The sequence below is a fragment of the Notamacropus eugenii genome, chromosome 1 (assembly GCF_028372415.1).
Source record: "Notamacropus eugenii isolate mMacEug1 chromosome 1, mMacEug1.pri_v2, whole genome shotgun sequence".
In the NCBI taxonomy this organism is placed as follows: Eukaryota; Metazoa; Chordata; class Mammalia; order Diprotodontia; family Macropodidae; genus Notamacropus; species Notamacropus eugenii.
Window position 1 is genome coordinate 759135421 of NC_092872.1, and position 20294 is coordinate 759155714.

The 20294-nt window shown below is 46.4% G+C and overlaps 1 protein-coding gene across 8 annotated transcripts in view; it reads right to left on the bottom strand.

The window, feature by feature from the left end:
• Positions 1-20294, bottom strand: part of LDAH (lipid droplet associated hydrolase) — a 60811-nt gene that overhangs the window by 18779 nt on the left and 21738 nt on the right. For all 8 annotated transcript variants that reach the window (XM_072649783.1, XM_072649700.1, XM_072649377.1 and 5 more), the window contains exon 4: positions 12252-12421. In XM_072649783.1, coding sequence (XP_072505884.1) covers positions 12252-12421 — 170 coding nt within the window. The remainder of the gene's footprint in view (positions 1-12251; positions 12422-20294) is intronic.

Here is a 20294-nt window from a genome sequence, read left to right on the forward strand (position 1 = left end):
ACGCGAGGTGGTGTGTATATGTGTACGTGTACGAGTGTGTGTGTACACGTGTGCATGTGTATATGTGTATGTATGTATGTATGCGTGTGTGTGTGGGGTTCAGTTGTGTTTGACTCTCTGTCACCTCATTTGGGGTTTCTGGAGGGGTTTGCCATTTCTTTCTCCAGCTCATTTTATAGATGAGGAAACTGAGGCAAACAGGGTTAAGTGACCCTGCCCAAGGTCACACAGGCAGGAAATGTCTGCGGTTATATGTGAACTTGAGAAGATGGTGTTCTTGCCACCTAGCTGCCCAGGTACACAACTAGCCTGTCAATGGCAGGATTTGCGGTTACCGTTACCAATACCCAAAATACGCAGGATTTGTGAAATCCGCCTTTCTTCTAACATCTGTACATTTCAAGGATTTAGAGGGGATGAGAGAACCTGAAGGGAGGTGCACAACCCAATGTGGCCCAGGCTGCCCTAGACTTGCAGAAGCAGAAGGAGGGGCAGAGGTGGGGGAAGGACAGAAAATGATCAGGCATCAGGGGCCATGCCTGGGAGTGAGGGCTGGGGGAGCCACTGCCTTCTCCATCCATCCCTTGTCTCCCCAACAACAGCAGCCCTCACTCCCACAGAATCAATAGCCAAGCAGTGAGGGCAGACCACAAGCTGTGTCTTGGGAGGGGGGCGGGGTTCCCAGGACCGAGGCTGGAGGACCCGCCCTGGGCAGTGCTGTTTGTGGGGCAGGTTGGCCAAACTGATGTCCACATTCTTTGCTGGTGGAAGCCACTGAAAGGCTGACAAGGGGTTTCCCTCCCACCTCACACACAGGGGCCTGGGCATCTCCTTCTTTACAACAGGGTACACCCCCAGTCACTGGTTCAACTGAAAGACAAGCATCAAGCCACTGAACCAGGTTCTGGGGATGGCAGCTGCACGCTCCAAGCACCGTCCCACTCAGGAGCTCGAGCCTCTCCTGCCTGGTGCCGTTCCTGTGCTCTAACCCTAAATGTCAGGGACTGTCTGACACCAGACATCCAATGGTGGCACTTGTTCCACATATGCCATTTACTGTCTAAGCATACGGTATCTTTCCAGGAAGGAGGTAAGCTGCATCCCCTGCACTGAGCCCAGTGCTGGCATACCTTGGGCTCTTAGTGAACGCTTACAGCCTGACAGATTGATCCAGGGCCCCAAGGCAATCAAGGTCTATCTTCACGTTTTCCCATAAGTTACTTAGATTAAAAATTTATTTTATTAGTTACAATTTGCTCTGAGCTCCACCTTGTCTATTACACATTCAGTAAATACACTGGATAAATCTTTTATCACACGCTATTGCTGTTTCTGCACACACGTGGACACATGTACATGCATACGTCAGGCGCTTGCTGGGAACTTCACAAACATGATTACATTTGATCCTCAACAACCCTGGGAGGTAGATGCTAGATTCTGCTCTCAATTCACAGACAAGGAAACTGAGGCAGGCAGCAATGAAGTGACTGCCCAGGGTCACATTTGAACTCAAGCCTTCCTGCCTCCAGAACACGCGTCTATCCACGGGACATCAGGCTTAAGTAAACATTAAGGCAAGAGTCCATGGCTAAGCAGTGCATGAGCATGAAACAAAGACTCAGCGAAGGCACTGATCAGGACGGTGACCAGGGGCAGGGACGCTCACAAGGCCGATGGGATGGGGAGGCACAGTCAGCACCAAGCTGGGCAAGGGCCCAGGTGAGAGCAGTCCATGGATGACCCCGCAGACCCCTGCCATTTGGCCTCTGGCTGTCTCTGAGAGAGTAGCCAAAACACCTCGAGCATGCTCTCAAGAATGTTTGTCCACAAGACTGGTCCAAGACTAACGGGCATTCACACTATACAGAGTCCTTTCCCTTGGTCTCTCTAAGCTGACACAGGTAACTGGTGCTCACTTCCCAAGGTGCCATCCTTTCCTAGGGCTATGAGCTGACGAAGCCAGGCTTCCATCAGAGGAGGCCGTTTTCTCATTATAAAAAAAAGCATTTGATTCAGGAGACTCTCTTCCTACAAAGCATTTAACATGGGCTGACAGAGGTAACATGAGGCAGACAGTGGGTAGAGAGGAGGTGAGATTTTTGCCCTCAAGAAGCTTGGGTGCCACTGCACTAGTCAGACTGCCCAATAAAGCAGGACTCCAAGGCAGCTATGGAGAAGGTCCCAGGGGAGAAGGCTGGCAGCCCCACTCTGTACTCTCCTCCCTCACGCCATGTGTCCATTCCTACCAACCCCAGTGGATTCCCTCATCCATTCTCCATGAACACAGTCGCCATCTGGGGTCAGACCCTCCCTGCCTCCTGCCAACATTACTACAAAAGCCTCCCATGGACTCCTCAAGTCTCTCCCCGCTCCAGGTCACCTCCCTTTTGCTCAGCTGAGAAAGTGGATTTCCTAAAATGCAGGTCTATTCACTGTGGCCCCTGTGACCTCTGGGCCCCTCTGCTTGGGTCCCATCTGGACTGCCTTTCTGTTCTCCTCAGTTGTAAGCTTTGAGAAAACCTCATTCATGTGCTTTTTTTTTTTTTGGTATCAGAAACACTACTCCCCCAAAACTGTCTTCTCTACAGTAGAGAAATCCCTCCACTGTGACAGATAAGTACAAACAGTGCAGTCCGCACAGAGGCCAGATCTAGGATGTGGGTCTCATGCTCCTACAGCCCCTCCAGGCTCCAGCATCTCCCAGTTTTCCTTCGCAATGCTGACGTCACTAGATAAAGCGCATTCTTGGGTCTGCAAGGGGTTGTCAAACAACAGAATGAAAGGATGGTGCAGGCACATTCCATTGTGTCCAGGGACCACAACTGCTTGGCCATTCCCCAATGGCTTGGCTTTCCCTCTGCTTACAGGGCTTTGCTGTATTAAATACTGAGGTTATAAATACATTCACATATGTGGGTACTTGCAGTCAGTCCACTAGCATCTTTTAGGAAGCTACTGTGTGTCAGTGCTGTGCTAAATGCTGGGGGTACAAAGAAAGCCAAAGGACAGTCCCTGCTCTCAGGGAGCTCACCATCAAATGGGGGAGAGAGAACACACAAACAGCTATGTACAAATGAGCTTAGTACAGGATCAATTGGGGGTGACCTTGGGGGAAAGAAGCTAACATAAAGGAGACTTGAGAAAGGCTTTGGGATGGAAGTGTGGCTTTCAGACTTGGAGGAGAAGGAGAAGTGAGGAGGCATAGAGAGCTCATCAGGAAAAGGGACAGCAGGTGGGAGGTGTTGAGGAGACCAAGGCAGGGAGGACTTTAAAGGTCATGGAGAGAATCTTCTCCACGATCCTGGACAATCTTGGCCCCTTTCCTTGATCACTCTGGAGGTCTCTGCCTCGTGGTGACACTGACGGATGAAGATGGGATGGATCACAATTTGGGGTGTGGATGTGGGTATGTGCGTTCCCTCTGAGGGCAGCAGCTGCTTTTATCACCTTCCTATCTCCAGAGCACTTAATAGATGTTCACTGCCTTGCTTCATCTAATTCCAAATTCTTTACCAGAAACGCTGGATGAATTTACAGCTCTAATAACAGTGCCTCAATGTGCTTGTCCTCTCACGTCCCCCCACCTCATGATGAGCCTTTCTAAAAATATTTCAGTCTGATGGGTGAAGAAGTTCAGAGCTGTCTGAATCTGTGGTTTTATTGGGGGTGATCTGGGGCACTTTTCCATGTGGTTGTTGACATGTGGCCTTCTTCTTTTGGGTTGTTTGCATTCCGACCTTTCTGGATTGGGAAATGGCTTTTTCTTACAACCAACCTCTGTTGAAGTTTGCTGGTATGGTGGTCCAGCTAGTTCTGGAGTCAGAAACACCTGACTTCAAATCTGGTCTCAGATACTTAGTAGCTGTATGATCTTGGGCAAGTCACTTAAGCTCTGCCTCAGTTTCCTCAACTCTAAGAGGGGGATATAATAGCACCACCTTGTAGAGTTATGGTAAGGATCAAATGGGATGATTAGCACAGTACCTGACACACAGCGGATTCCTGATAAATGTTTGTCCTTCCCTGTCTCATTTTACCTGCAGTGACCAGGCCAAAACTTTCCATATGACCTGCTGCGATTCCCTCTCTATCACCGTGAAGGGATTCTTCTCCATACTCTAACTTCTGCGTCCATGCGGAGCTAATGGCAGCATTTGGTGAGAAAGGCCAGAATCGTCTTAGTTTCCACCATGGTGCGTTCCAGCTTTTCCTGAGTTTTTGTCAAAGGGCATGTCTTTAACCTAGGAATCATCTTGGGTTTATCAAACACGATGATCCCATGTTGAACTGCTTCTGTGTCTCGTACAACATCGTTTACTGATCGCCAGTTCTACAGCGTTTTGATGATCACAGCCTTGTGGTATAATTAGAGATATGTCTCACACTTGCAGATCACCATTCCCCAACCCCTTTCCCTGTTTTATTTATTTTCCTGGAGATTCTTGACCTTTTATTCCTCCAGAGGAATTTTGTTATTATCTTTTCAAGTTTCTTAGGTTAAGTAGAAAATATGTCCTTTTCATTATATTGGCATATTAGCCAGGCACACTTAACACCTCTCTGATTATTAAGCCTGCCTTTATTTCCTGTAAAGAATGCTAAGTGATTATGTTCATATAATTTCTATGTGTGTCTTGGTAAATGGTCCATCAGACATGTTACACGCTCTGGAGTCAGGTCAAATGAAATGTGCTTTGCTATCTCCTGCTATACGCTGCTGTTTGTCATGTGTGGAAAGGTTCCTTGGGCTGGCTGGCATTTAAAATGTTCCACTCTGTTGAAGTTAACTGTTTTGACTACTTTTTAAACTAAATCATCTCCAAAAAGGAATAATCTCGTTTCCTCTTTTCCCATGCCTGTTCCCGCAATTTCTTTTTATCTTATTGCTACAGCTACTGTTTCTAGATCTAGATCAGATACAGTGGTGACAAAAGAGTCCTTGCTTAACCCTTGATCCTACTGGAAAGGCAACTAGTGTTTGGGGTTTTAGGTAGATACGATTTACCATATTATGGAAGTTTCTTTATTCCTATACTTTTTTTTAAATGAAAAGGGATGCCGTATTTTATCAAAGCCTTTAAAAAGCTATTGATATATTGTTAAGCAATGGATTTTTAAAAAAGAAATAGAAGCTTCATGGTAAAGAATTGGATGGAGACTAGCGGAAAGGGAAAGGAGTAAGTATTTATATAGCACCTACTTACTACATTCCAGACACTGTTCTAAACATTCATTAAGCACCTACTACGTGCCACAAATGAACTCCAAGCAAACAACAGACCAAACAGAAATTAGCACCTCCACAGGACAGCAAGAAATACTCGAAACATCAAGCTGGAAAAAACGGAAGAAATACCAGCTATTGGACATAAAAACAACCAACAGGAGAAAAGCTCAAGGGATGATAACTGTGGACTGCTGGAAAACCATGACTTAAAAAAAAGCCTGGATGTTCTATTTCCGGAAACCATGAATGAAACGTCCTAGCGGGTAAAGATGGGACCTGACGATGGCCTCCTGCCAGGGAGCCCAGAGGAGCATTTGCACAAGGGTCAGGAACTAAAGACAAATGCGAGATGACCTTGGAATACAGTATTCCAACAGGCAAACTACAGAGGTTTACAAGAAAGAGCAACTTACCTACAAAGCTAAGCATAATCCTGGGAGAGCGGAAGCCAGGGGACGCTGCAGGGGACAGAGCAGCAGGCTCATTTTTCTGGGTTCAACTCTGGTCTCAGACCCTTACTAGTCTTACACAAGTTACTTCACCCTGTTTGCCTCAATTTCCCCATCTGTAAAAATGAGCTATGCCAGTGCGCTTGCCAAGGTGCCAAATGGGGTCATGAAGAGTTAGATATGAGTCAACAAAAAACATCAAAAACCCTGCAAGGGGACAGGAGGGCACAGGTCTTGAATACCTTTTGGACATTTTTTTGGGGGAAAAAAGGTTTTTAGAGGTACCACAGTGTGCAGGAGTCAGGAAGACCTAAGTTCAAATCTAGCCTCAGACACTGGCTCTGGGACCAAGGCACTAAGGCCACGTCTACCTTAGTTTCCACTGTAAAACGGGGATCGTAACAGCACCTACTTTCCAGGATTGTTGTAAAGATCAAATACAATAGGATTTGTCAAGTGCTCAGCACAATGCTAGGCACAAAGTAGGTACTGCATAAATGCTACTTATTATCAATATATCAATACATAACAACAACACTAGCTGTCATCATTATTATAGACCAGAGCTAAGCAGGGACTTTGCAACACGCAACGCAGAATCCAGGGACACCCAGAAGGGAAGGTATCTTTGAGCAATAGGAAGGAGCAGTCCCCCCAGGGAGGTTTTGTTGATGTTCTTTTGGGGGAGAAGAAACCAGTATCCTCACAGAACCATTAAGGAAGCTAAGAAAGACTAGCTCTGTTCTGAGGGCTTAGAAGGGAAAACGACAGCAGGGTAAAAGGAGGCATCCTGATGCAAAAATCTCAGGAAAAAGAAAACTCAAGAGCCTGGACCACAAGCAGACAAATTAACAGGCAAAACATTAATAACAGAAGAAACATGGCCTCCAGATCAGGCATCTAGGAATAAAGACTTCAAAATGAAGGGAAAGGATCCAATGCTTGATGAGGCCAAGGTCCCCAGGGAACGTGAGGGGAGCACAGACCACAACAGGCTGTTGCTGAGTGGCTTAAAAGAGAAATGAGAACTAGGTGAGCAGAACAGCAAAAGTGGAATCTGCCATGACCAGTCTCACCAAAGAAACAAAAAGAAACCAATAGACTGCCAACATACAGAAGGGAAGGATTGCCTAGGAGAAGAGGAGCAACATCGAAGAACATTAGTGAGAAATCCGCTCCCCATGACAGCAACACGTTCATCTTAGGAACAGGAGTCATAGACACAACCATAGGATTATGAGTCTCCCAGAAAACCTTAGCACCATAATGAAGGAAGTAACAGAGAATTTGCCAGAACTACTGAACGTAGAAAATGAAATCCTCATTGAAAGAATTCACGGATCGCCTCCAGGAAACCACTGAAGGCTGGAGATTCCATGACATACACAGCTTAAATGTAACCATTCAACTCAGAAACAAGTTCTTCAAGCCATTGGGAGAAAGGCCTACAAATACAACGGAGAGGACATTCAAATAATGCACGACTATTCCGTATCCATTAGGCAACTGAAGAGGGAATGGAGGATGTAGCCCAAGGTGACCTACCCTATAAAGTGGGGCTTGACCATTCAGGGCCAAAGATGGCCACTCAATAAGAAAGAAGAGCTTGAGACAGCTTGTGAAAGAAAACCAGAACTGAAGAGATGATGTTCCTCTCAAACACCCCAAACACAGAAATGTGAGTGGTGAATAAATGCAGACAGCAACAGATTGACCAGGAAGAAGCTTCTTTCTAAACGTCCACAACGAGGTAGGGGTGAAGGCAGAAATGTGGAAGAGGGAACACTGTGGACAGTCTGGGCACACTCTGCCCTAGGGGCAGCTGCTTCTTTTGTGGGAAATTTTACAGTCCAGAAAGGTACATGCAAGCGGGAAACAGAGGGGATGGAGAAAAGGGAATCAAGTGCTGGGGTCAGATCAAGGGCTAGCAACGAGGGGAAAGTGACCTCTGTGGGTCCAGAAGGAGAAGAGCCTACATAGCAGTGGGTGAGGAGGAGAGGGAAAGACTGAAGAGGGGAGGGAGGATACCTTACTTTGGAGGTTGGAGGGCATTCCATTGAGGGATGCTCCCGTGGGTAAAGGGAGAGGAAGACCTTACACAGAATGGAGTAGGGAAGGGGGTGGATTTGGTGCTTGGAAAGTGTACTTGTTTTAAATCCCATTTTCCTTCCTTCCAACTTCCCACTCCACTGAAAAAAAGAGGAAAGGAACAAACTCCTTGCAACAAAGAGGCACAGTCGAGTGAAGTCGATGTCCTTGTTGGGTGGACACAAAATACGGTCCCCCGCCTGGAGGTGGGTCGTCACTGGCCATGGTGTTGCCTGAGTTCTCTTGCCTCTCAAAGCTGACTGTCTTTATGTTCTTCTTAGAGAGTTTGCTGTCTTACTTGTACTCACTTCACACTTCATCAGTTTGTGAAAGTCCTTAGAACTGACTCATCCATTTTTGTTACAGTCTAAATGGTTCTTCAGATTCTGCTCCCTTTCTCCTGCATCAGTTTATGGAAGTCTTTTCATGTCTCTTTGAGGTCATCTACTTCTTCATTTCTTATGATACAGAAGTATCCATTATGTTCACATATACTTTATTCCATCCATCCCTCAATGACAGACATGGTTTCCAGAGCTGGTTTTTTCCTACTATAGAAAGAGCTGCTATAAATATTTTTGTACATAAAGGACCTTTTCTTCTTTCTTTGTATCTTTTGGGCCAGGCCTTGTAGGTTTACCTGGGTCAAAGGGCACATACAATTCAGTAACGCTCTTATCATTCCAATTACTTTCTGGAATGGCTGGACCCATTCACAGGGTCACCAATAAGGAATGTCCCTCTTTTTCTATAGCCTCTCCAACATTCACTATTTTCTTTTCTTGTCATCTTTGCTAACCTGATAAGTGTGAGGTAGAATCTCAGAACTGCTTAAATTTGCCCTTTCTCTAGTAGTGATTTGGAGCTTTTTATTTTTCCACTTGGCTAAAAGATAGCCTAGCTTTCTTCCCTTGACAATCATTTTCTCATATTCCTAGACCAGAGGGATCAAATGCGCCTCACATTGGTATCTGCTGGCTTGTTGTTGTTCAGTCGTGTCTGATTCTCCATAGACCATAGCATGTCCTGCTCTTTTGTCCTCCCATCTCTCCAAGTCTGTCTCAGTTCAGGATGATTGTTTCCATGATACCATCCACTCATCTCCTCCTCTGGTATCCCCTTTTCCTTTTGCCTTCAATCTTCCCCAACATCAGGGTCTTTTCCAATGAGTCCCATCTTCTCATTATGTGGTCAGAGTATTTAAATTTCTGCTACAGTATTTGACCTTCCAGCAAATAATCTGAATTAAGTATTAAGTATTAACTGAATTGACCACCTTCCTATCCAAGGGACTCTCCAAAGTCTTCTCCAGCCCCACAATTCGAAAGCATCGATTCTGTGGCGCTCAGCTTTCCTTACAGTCCAACTCTCATAGTCATATATTGCTACTGGAAAAGCCATGATTCTGCCATACGGACCTTTGATGGCTCTGCTTTCCTTCATTTAATTTCATGGTTGCAGCCACCATCTGCAGTGATCTTTGAGCCCAAGTAGAAAATCTGACACTGCTTTCACTTCTTTTCTCCCTCTTTGCCAGGAAGTGATGGGACCAGTTGCCATGATCTTGTTTTTGGATGTTAAGCTTCAAGCTAGATTTTATGCTCTCCTCTTTCACCCTCATCAAGCAGCTTTTTAATTCCTAAGTGTGGCCAAAACCAGTAAAAATGTAACTGGGAAATAGGAAAGACAATAAGCGTTTATATAGCACCTACTCTGGGCCAGGTGAGCAGGTGCTCTTATTATCCCCATTTTACAGATGAGGAAACGGAAGCTCGGAAGAATCTGAAGCCAGATCAGATGAACTCTGATCCTTCCTCCCTCCAGGCTTTCATTTCTATCCACCAGGCCACCTACTGTCTCCATATTATATAAATCTTGAACAAAAAGAATGAAAATGCAATAGAGCATGTTAATATACAGTTTTCCGAATCACTATGAGCTCATGGGGATCCTTATGTATAATTTAGTAGCCCTGCTTCCATCTGAATTTGACATGACTGTCTTAGCTCAGCTACCAACTGAGGTACTTATTTCTGATAAATTTGAATCAGTCCCCTATATAACTCGGAAAGAATCTCTGTATCAGGGAAAATTACTGCAAAGGTTTTCCCATTTTCATGCCTTTGTTCTAATTTTAGCTGCACTGGTTTTATGTGGGCAAAACTTTTATTTTCAAATTTACGTAATCCAAATTGTGACTCTCTGTCCTGCATGTCTGGCTGCTAGCTTGTCTTCCAGTCACATACCGTCCAAGTTTCTCTAACATGCACATTCTGTGACCTTCCATCTAGGCTGCACATCGGTCTGGAGCTTGTTTTCAGGGTTAGATGGTGAACGCAATCCGATTTCTTCTGCTCTGCTCATTTATGTTTCCAGCCAGGCCTGTCAGAGAGCCCTGAAGTAAGCAGCTGGACTCTGGACCTCAAACCGTGGGGCGCTGGACACATGTGCTTCTGGGGGTTGTAAATCTTGTCTGCTCCATGGATCAACCTCTATTTTTTAAGCAATACCAAGTTGTTTTGAGGACATCTTTATAGCACAGTTTGAGATCAGATACTGCTAGGCCAGCTTTATTCCCAATTCTTTTAATTTCCCTTGGGATTACTGCCTTTTTGAAAACCTCTCTAAAAAATGCCGTTTTCCTGATTCTAGAGAGCACAGGCATACTTGTTTTGGAAAGGACTCGAACTCATCTTTATTACACAGAATGGTAGCTCTGGGTTTCATATAAACACACTATCATTTGAAGAAAAGGTCCATTTATGCCTATGCTTGCTAGTGGTTTTCACCAACACAAGTGCTGGATTTTCTCCAAAAGCCTTTGTGAAAGCTTCTGACACAATTCTGTCACTTTGTTCATTTTGTTATTAGTACAGTTTAAGTTTTCCTAATATTAAGCCAGCCTCGGATTCCTGGTACAAACAACCTGATTAGAGTGTATAATCTTCTTGATATGTTGCTTTAGTCTCTTTTCTAATATTTAATTTCAAATTTCTGAATCATGTTCGTTAGCTTTCTCTCCTCTCTCTCTTACTGTTGTCTTTCTCCGGCTCTCCCTCTGGTCTCTGTTTCTTTCTGTCTCTGTTTATTCCTCCCTCCCCCCTCTCCCCCCATATTAAGACCATATCTGTGTCATAGGAGGAATTTGCAAAAGTTTACAGTAATATTAGATTGACTTGTTCTTTGGATATTTGATGGAATTCACCAGATGAATTCATCTGGTCCTGGAGTTCTTTTCTTTGGAAGTTCATCTGTAGACTGTCCAATTTCTTACTCCAGAAATAGGATGATTAAGTTCTCTATTTCTTGTTCCATTAATCTGGGTATTTCATATTTTTATAAATATTCATTTATTTGAGTTAAGTTTTGGGTCCTATTGGCATATAATTAGGCAAAACAGTTTCTTTCTATAATAATAGTTTTATTTCTTCTTCATTTGCTGTGAATTCTCCTTTTTTTGTTTTTGATACTGGTAATTTGATTTTCCTCTTTCTTTTAAACCACTTAGCTAATGGTTCATTGATTTTAGTACTTTTTTCATTTTCATATGTGGCTTGTTTGGTTTATCCATGTCCTCAGCCTCAAATTCTGGATCGGGACTTGGTACACCAGCCACACTCCACTGGTGGCAGACTTTGTTTGGTCCTGTCCTCTCTGGAGCTGTTCTGCATGGGTGGGGCAAAGCCTCAGCTCCTGGGTCTATCCCTTGGTGGCCTTGGCCTGTCTCTGTCTCTTTCTCCTGGCATCACTGCCAACTGAAAAGCCGGTGCCATCCCAGACCATGTCCTTGACCATGCCCAACTAGAGGTTAGAGATGGGGCTTCCTGGAGAGCTGTGGATGCCTGTCCAGGGGCTCTACTGACTCAGAGGTTCCCCAGGTTTCTGGCTGAGCCCCAGAAGGTCTTTCCACTACTTCTTTCTGGTTTCCTTTGATGGAAGCTCAGTGGGAGAGGTGGGCTCCTCTTAACCATGAATCTCTAATCCCTCTTCCAGCTGAGGGTCTTTCAAATGTTTGAAGGGTGATTTTTATGTGTCTCCAAAAGGCTAACCACACCAGGCTGATTTAACTGGTTCTCAGTGGGTGGGGCCTTGACATCCTTCCCCTTCCTGCTCACCCTATTCCTACTTGTGCATGTCCTCCCTACAACACCCCTAACCCATGAGATGAGAAATGGTTGCCCAAGAAAGATGAGAGAAAAACTGAGAAGGTGTGAAATCAGGTAAATGTCACAATGAAATTAGGAGGGGCTAAACAAAGCATGGTGGGTCAGCTAAAGTTTTTCCAAAACCATGCCTGGGCTAACCTCCAGAGTCATGCAGTCTTTTTGGGCATCTGCTTCCTAAGACATGAAGCACTGGGCTCTGATCTCACCTCTGATACCTGTCAGCCTAAAGTGCCCTGCTTCACCACTGAGTGACCTGGCCTCTCACCCACCTGTGCTGACTGGGAGGAGACTCTGGGACACTGGATAAAGGCTACCCACCGGAAGCTGAGGGGCCCGCTTCATCATCTCCAGCAGGATGTAGCTGCCAACCGAGTGGGTGATGAGTACCAGCTTCAGCATTGCAGGAACTCGCGTTCTCAGGAAGGCAAGCTTGTGCTCCACCTGGCCTTCAAGTCCAAAAGCATCATCCAGTTTTTGTGTACTTGGGTCTGTGGAAAGAACATGAAGAAAATGGCTTTTGGAGGTAGTTTTGGAGGGATCAGCCCTTCACCAACTCCAAACCACACTGGAGACTGCAAATTCTGGGGCCACAAGATGGAGTGTAATGGCTTGTGAATTGTGTGTATGTGAGCCTGCACCTGTGCCTCTGGCATTTTCCCGGGCAGATAGGCATAGCGCCACCACAGCTGGGGACATGCAGTAAGGGTCTACCCCCTTCTTTCTTCTCTCTTGGATCCCTCCCTAATCCTCCTATGGTCAAACACAAAATCCTCTGGAAGGTGAGGCCCCTGCCAGCTTTCTCACTCTTCTGTATGTGGCAGAGGCTCTAAGGAAGACGGGAGCTTCGTGGACTACCCCCCTGCTGATCTTTATCCCAGCTTGACCCAGTGCTGGGCACACTGAGTCTTTCTTCATGTGTTCTTACACGTTTCCTCCCTCTACAACCTTGACAATCCAGCCACACTGTCCCCACTTCTTGCTCCTCATGGAGTTTAGTCCATTGAGGCACACCCTCTCCTCTCCTCTCATGGTGGGCTTTCAGAATGCCTCCGGTTCTGCCTCAGAACCAAGACTCAGGTTGGCAGGAGGGGGAGGGCAAGGTCCTGTCCGTTCTGATGTGCCACCATCCTCAGGAAGCCCACCTGGTCATTTAAGGTCTCATCTCCCTGTTGGGAATGCTACTGGAGGATCAGAGCTATCTCTGACTTTTTCTATCACAGACAGCACCTAATTCAATTTAATTCTGCATCTCCTAGGACCCAGGCGCTATAGGCAATACTGGGGAATAGAAAAGAGAGTTCATGCTCTCAAGACATGACATTACATTGGAGGCATGAGGGGGGAACGAATCAAGTCATTTCAAGAAGGAGCCCAGTGCACACAACAGGAAGGTGAAGATGGCCCTTCCCCCACAGAGGTCAGGACTAGCGAAGCCAGGGGCACCACCTCTGCCAAGGAGGGCATTTGAGGAATAAAGAGGAAGATCAAATGAAGCCTCTGCCCAGTCCAAGTTCAAAACTCCATTCACTATAATCAACACAAACCCATAGATGACTGTGTCACTCCTCTCCTCTAGAAACTCTGCGACCCAACAGAAAATCTTCTGCTGACTTCAACACCCTTCAGAACCTACCCCTTCCCTATGTTTCGCTAGGTTCTCCTTGATCCAGTGACCCTGGCCCCTTGTCTGCTCCTCGGCATCCTGAGCCTGGGCATTTCCTCTGGCTGCGCTCTCCCTCCTCACCTCTGCCCCCGGCTGCCTGGACTTCCTTCAGGCTTCAGATGAAATCCCAGGAAGCCTTCCCAATCTCTTTCAGTGCCAGGGCCCTCCCTCTGCTGACTGTCTCCAAGGTATCCTGTACCTCTGAAGGTTGTGTGAGCTCCCTGATGACAGGGACAAACCTTCGTCTTTCTCTGTATCCCCAGAATTTAGCACAGTACCTGACACATAGTAGGTGCTTACTGAGTGTTTAGAATGTCATAATCCCTTCCCTGCTGCCAGCCTAGTTGTCAAAGTACTCTAGCTAGGCAAGTGAGTGTCACAGCCTAGATGGATTTGCTAATGCATCAAAGCTCACTCAGTCCCCAGAGGAGCACATAGGGCTCATGCCCACAGGTGGAAGGGCTGTGCATGCAGAGGGCCTCCAAGGTAAAGAGCTGGCACTATTCTTTTGTCTTCCTACAAAGACATCTAAAAGGAAGTAAATGAGACGCCTCCTCATGAATGTGAACGTTCCTGTCACTACCTATTATTCAACCAAAGGAATTCAAGGAACTGCTAGCAATATGATGAAATCAGCTGTCTGAAGCCAACGGCACTCCGAGGGAGGCACAAGAGGACAAAGGAGTCCTGCCAGACCTCAATGATCTCAAATGTCAAAGGTCCTCTAATGAAGCCAGTAACCTCGAGTGTGCTCAGAAATCACAGCCACAGTGCCCAGAGGGAAGCCCCAAGCTAGACTGCTCATGCCTAAGTGGGGGGAAGGAGCACTGCCCCAAGGGTCAGACAGCCTAGGTTCAAGTTCTGGCTAAGCCACTTAAGAGCCTGAATGAGAGACGATGAATATGGACAATTCATACATGATCCGTCTGAGCTTCGCTGGCCTCCTCTCTGGGGTGGCGTTCATCACTCTGATGTGATTTACCTCATGTGGCTGTTGGAAGGAACGAGTCGTTAAACTGTGAACTGATATGAAAACTATCACGCTCAGTACTAGTCTTTTCTTAATCAAGAAATTCGTTTATTTGTTTGTTTTTCGTTTTCAACATTCGCTTTTATAAGGTCTTGAGTTCTCAATGTTCCCCCTCCCCAAGATGGCTTGCAATCTGATACAGGCTACACATGTCAAATCATATTAAACATATATATTACGTGTATGTGTGTGTTCATCTTTTGTTGCCAAAGACCAGGCCATCAGAGAAATGATGACATGACTGGCACTTGACTTTGTTTCGAGGGAGGGAGGGCTGTGCAGGTCACCAGCCTCACTTCTCCTCCAGAGCCATCTGAATCCAGTGACCAGATATTCATGAGGATGACTGGAGGTGACCCAAGATGAGGCAGTTGGGCTTAAGTGACTTGCCCAAGGTCACACAGCTAGTGAGTGTCAAGTGTCCGAGGTGAGATTTGAACTCAGGTCCTCCTGACTCCTGCACTGGTGCTCTATCCACTGTACCACCTAGCTGCCCGAGAATACAACAATATAGAAGTGGGAATCTACCACTGACATCAATCTGTGGGGAAATTCAAAACTGTAAAAGTCCTTTCCAGTTTCCTGTTCTCCATCATCATCATCTTCTTCCTCCTCAATAGAAAATATACTGAAAGATTTCCTTGGGCCCAAGCAGCACCTGCTCAGAGACTGCTCTTTCAGAAAATGGTCTTAGCCATACTGCCCTCCATGGCGGCTGCTGCTTTTTCTATTTCCAGCAGTACCGTGGTGGAGAAGACAAAAAGAATGAATCTGTTACCATTGGATTCTGCTTAATGTTCATGAATTCTCAGGAATCTAAGTGAAAATCTTCACATCCTCTACAATCTACAAGATTTTATCATTGGGGTCTGTGTTATATATTTAAAAGTTGTTCTATCACACCACAAGACAGGCTATAAGGAAAACATGTGCTTTGCCTGGCACTGCCCAGATCTCAGGATGTGCTGGATCTCCCACCCTCTTTACAAACTCTCTTTATGTGGGCACAGATGGCATTCTCATTCTCATCCATTACTCAGTAAACACATACCAAGTACCCAGAGAACAAGCAAAATCATTCTCCACTGAAGGCCCACTTAGATGTCTCCTCACGGGGCATAAGAGGCATGCCAGGGAAACCCAAGGTATAGTGAGGCCTCCAAAAGTGAAGAGACTTAGAGCCCCAGCTTCGGCCAACCAAGTGCAGGGGCCTCACTGCCAGGCTGTCCAATGGGATGTGTGGTAGTGGACAGAGAGACAGTATCATGGTTTCTCCAAGGGTGACCACACTCCTATAAACACTGAGTGTGACAAGTTTGGAAATAAACCAAAAACAGTCGTATGAGCCTAAGAGAGCTACAAAGTACTTGAAAACCTGCATACCCCAACTATTGTAAGCTCTTAGAGGGCAGGGACTGGTCCATGTCCAGCATGGAGGTACCAAGTAGCGTGTGAACATCATTCACATCCTCTAGGTCTCAGTTTAGCCTACGCTGCTGCTGAAACCAGGCTTCCAAGGACCCTTCACTGCACACGGACAAACCTGGAAGAGGCCAACCTGACGATGACACAAAATTGCCTTATTGGAGAGGCCGAATGCTTTAAGAGCTCCTCAGTGTCCCTTCTAATCCTGACTCTGCCATCCATTGTTAGCTAATCCTCTGAACTCTGGGTCACCTGCACGTGTGAGTCTCCCATCTGGACTTTTATCCAAGTCACTGATCAAAATGTTCAACAGTAAAGGAACAAGCACAGATCCCTAGGGTCCTCCACTGGACACTGGCAGCCTCGCTGACATGGAACCAATAATTAGAACTCTTCAAGTCCGGCCATCCAACCAGTTCAGCAATCATCTGGTTACATTATTGCTTAATCCACATCTTTTCATGATTTTCCACAATAACAGGATGAGAACTTTTATCAAATACATTATTAAAATCTAGACCAATCATCTCTGCAGCATTCCCTCATCTACCAGTTCAGTAATCCTGTCCAAAGAGGAAATCAGGTTTGTGCGGCAGGGCGTGTTCTTGGCATAGTCAAGGGCCCTCTGGGATCACCATGTCCCATCCCCTTCTAGAACTTCACCAACATCTCTTGAATGAGCTATTCTAGAATTTTCTTAAGAATCAATGCCAACATCATGGGCCTGTAGTCTTTTGGGTCCCCTTCGCTCTGAGAATGGCTACTCTCTGTCCTCCATTCTATCTCTAACATAGTTGTGCTCCATTGGAATGGGAGTCCTTTGAGGGCAGAAGTCATGCTTGTGCCTTGTTGGGCATCCCTAGGGCTTAGCACAGTGAATGCTTAATTTGTTCTTGCTGACTTCCTGGAAGACTTTGGGACATTTGCCCTTCTCCAATCTGGGTGGGTGTGGGGGGGGTCCCTTTTGTATTTTTCACAACCTATCAAATATCTCTGACAGGGGCTAGAGGTCATGGACTCCAGGTCAGCTGAGGCAGCTTCCAAGCTCCTTCCTTATTGTAGGCATTCATTCCCTTTAGTCATATCCAGAGCAAAGGTTATCCTCAAGGTAAGAATCGAGCAGTCTTTCCTCCTTTGTTCTTGGCGTTGATTTTCAAGACCCTGTCAACTTCCAGCAAAGGCCTTACTCACCTCTTTCCACTTGGATCCTGCTTTTCCTCCCAGAGTAGCTATAAAACCACCAAAATGAACCAACCCTCCCTGAGCCAAGCCCTTGGCTCCCTCAAAAGTCTCATTCTAGGCTGCAGCAGGATGGTGCCATGCTCTCTGGTTCACTCATCCTCTGGAGTCCTGGCCTTGCTTTCGCCTCTGGTGCATTTTCAAAACTCTAAGTTGGTAAGATTCTAGGGCATCCACACTGGTCTCTGAATCACCTGACAATGTCCCTCAGATTCCTTTTTCCACCCCAACAACTCCAGTCATACCCAGACCCACTTCCCTTTCCCCACCCCCAAACAATCTCTGTGTTTCACCAATGTAACCACCTAACTGTCCCACATTTAGGCTCCTCCGTGTTTCACTAAATAAAGCTCTGGATTTGGACTGGATCTCCTGGAGTCAAGTAATTCTTGTTGAGTCATTTCAGTCATGTCCAACTCCTCATGACCCCATTTGGGGTTTTCTTGGCCAAGACACTGGAATAGCTTGGCATTTCCTTTTCTAGATCATTTTACAGATGAGGAAAGTGAGGCCAACAGGGTGAAGTGACTTGTCCAGGGTCACCCAGCTGGTAAGTGTCTGAGGCTGGATTTGAACTCAAGTTTTCCAAACCTCAGACCTGGTGTTCTATGCACTGTGCCACCTAGCTGTCCCTAAGTTCAAATCATTAATCTGCTCTGATTTCCCTGGGTCTACCCCCTTTCCCTGGAGTCCTGTTAAAACTTCTATCAGGCATTTTGTGGGGCTGCCCATCTTCTTGGTCACATGACTGTCCCGCGTGCAGCTGCTGTGCAGGAATTCGGGATAGGAGCCAGGACTAGAATTTCAAAGGAGCTTGGTGAGTAGGAAACTCCTCAGCCCAAGAGCTTACATTCCCCCATCCTCTAGTCTGCTTCTCCCCTTTCTTCTCTGAATTACTCCCATCAGACCCTGGGGAGCAGCTGCTCCCAACTGTCCTCCCTGGAGGATGGTGATAATGTGGCAAGTCCAGAATATGGTTTCTAACTGTTTCTATTTCACCCCATTAATGGGATGCCAGATACTGAGTTCTTGAAAAGGTTCATGCATGGAAGGATTTTCTCCTTTTCATGCCGTTTTCCCTATGTCAGAACAACACCTGCCAAGGCAGCATTCCTGGAGCAAGGCTTGCAGTTGGCCTCCTGTGCACTCCAGGCAGTTCCTGGGCTACTCAAACTGGCACAGAAGAACAGGAGGGAGAAAGAGGGACCCCAGGACTCCAGGAGCCTTCTCCTTAGCCCCACTGTCTATCTCCTGAGATCATGGCCCAGAACCAGCAGGAGGGTTGTGACAAATTCAATAAAAGCTGTCCAAACGATCCAAAGCTGAATTCTAAGAGCCAGATCCAGATTTCTTTGGGCACAGTGTGGGGCAGGGCCAGGCTGAGCTTATTGAGGCATGAGGATATGGCCCAAGAGACTTCACCTCCACCCTGGCTCCTTCCCAGGCTCTCAGGAGGTGTCCCTTCCTGAGATGTCACATCAAAGGTCTAGGTCTAGCACTTCTGTGGTCCCCTGCTGTCCCAGATGGCACAAAGGGGGAATTCAAGGCCCTCTCTGGCTTCTCTTTTGAGTCCATCTCCCACACTGCCACTGGGCGTGCATTCTATTAACCCTTTATGGAGGATGCTCTCCCAGCATGCTGGGGAAACTTCAGCTGCTGCTTAACAATCAATTCCAACCCGTCTCACCCACCCTTCTTGACAGCAGACCCTAGCCCCAAGTGATACTTTGCTCCTCAGAACTTGCTTGGCATTCACCTTAATGCTGAGTATGATCACCTCCTACCAGAGGGCACCGCTAAGCACAGTGAGAGAGGAAGACCTCAGAAGCACAGGGGGTGCTTCCGTCACAGCTGGAAAAGCAGAAAGGGAGAAGTGGCTAGGCTGTAGACTACCCTGGCAGACTGGAAGAACCTGGACCAAGGGGATAGGTGACAGCAGGCATGGGAGGCATGATGGGCCAGGGTCAGAGGACCGTACCCTGTGACCAACGAGAGACCTTCTCTAACCCTCACAAACTCTCCGGACGCCCACCTGCATGCATCAGAGGCAGTGCAAATGGCCAAGAGCCCAGAAGTCTGGCCAGGCAACAACCTGATGAATGGACAGAGAAAGCTGAGCCCTGACCACTCCCTGAGGCCCAGGTCCCCCAGCTGTGGAAGGGCAGCCAACTTGATTACAGGCCCCTGTCTGGGGATCCCTTTGACCAGGTTCTGACTGCCTAGACTGACTTCTCCTTAATGGTTCCTCTCCTCATTTAGCCCTTCTGCCAAAGTCACAGCCATATCTTTGACACCTTCTCTGCCCTCCTGGGCTCACCTTCCTCATCCCCTCATATCTATGTAACTAGCAAAGAATCACAGGAATTCAGTAGCCAAGAGTTTATGAATCTGACTATAAAATTAGACCCATAAGGTTCCGTCAAGGCACCGAGTTTGTCTAACACACACCACCATCTCTGTAGCAAAGCCTACCAGGTGGAGTCAGGACGGTGGAGGAAGGGGAGGCACTTAGGCCTCCCTGGATCACACTTTATGTAAACACTGACATCTTGCAGGTCTCAGACAGAGCTATGAAAGCAGCAGCAGCACATAAAAAAGACAAAAGCTAAGGCTAGACATCCAACAAAAGGTGGGCAGAACCCAGCACTAATATAAAGTCCAAAATAAAGAATCAGGCAAGAATGAGCAAAAAAGAAAATAATTACCTGTCTATTGTGACAGGCAAGCCCAAGACATCTACAAGCAAAGCCTCAAAGCAAAATGGAGATTGGACAAAAGCCCAACAAGAATTCCCAGAAGTGGGTATTTTTTTTAAAAAAGAGCTAAAACTGATTTTAAAAACCAAATGAAAACTATAGAAGACAGGTATAAAAAGAGAATTAACAGCTTAGAAAAAAGAAATGCAGACTCTTACTGAAGAAAAAAACTCCTTAAAAACTGGAATTAGCCAAATGAAAATGAATGTCTTGGGACATCAAGAAATAATAAGACAATAAAAAAGTCT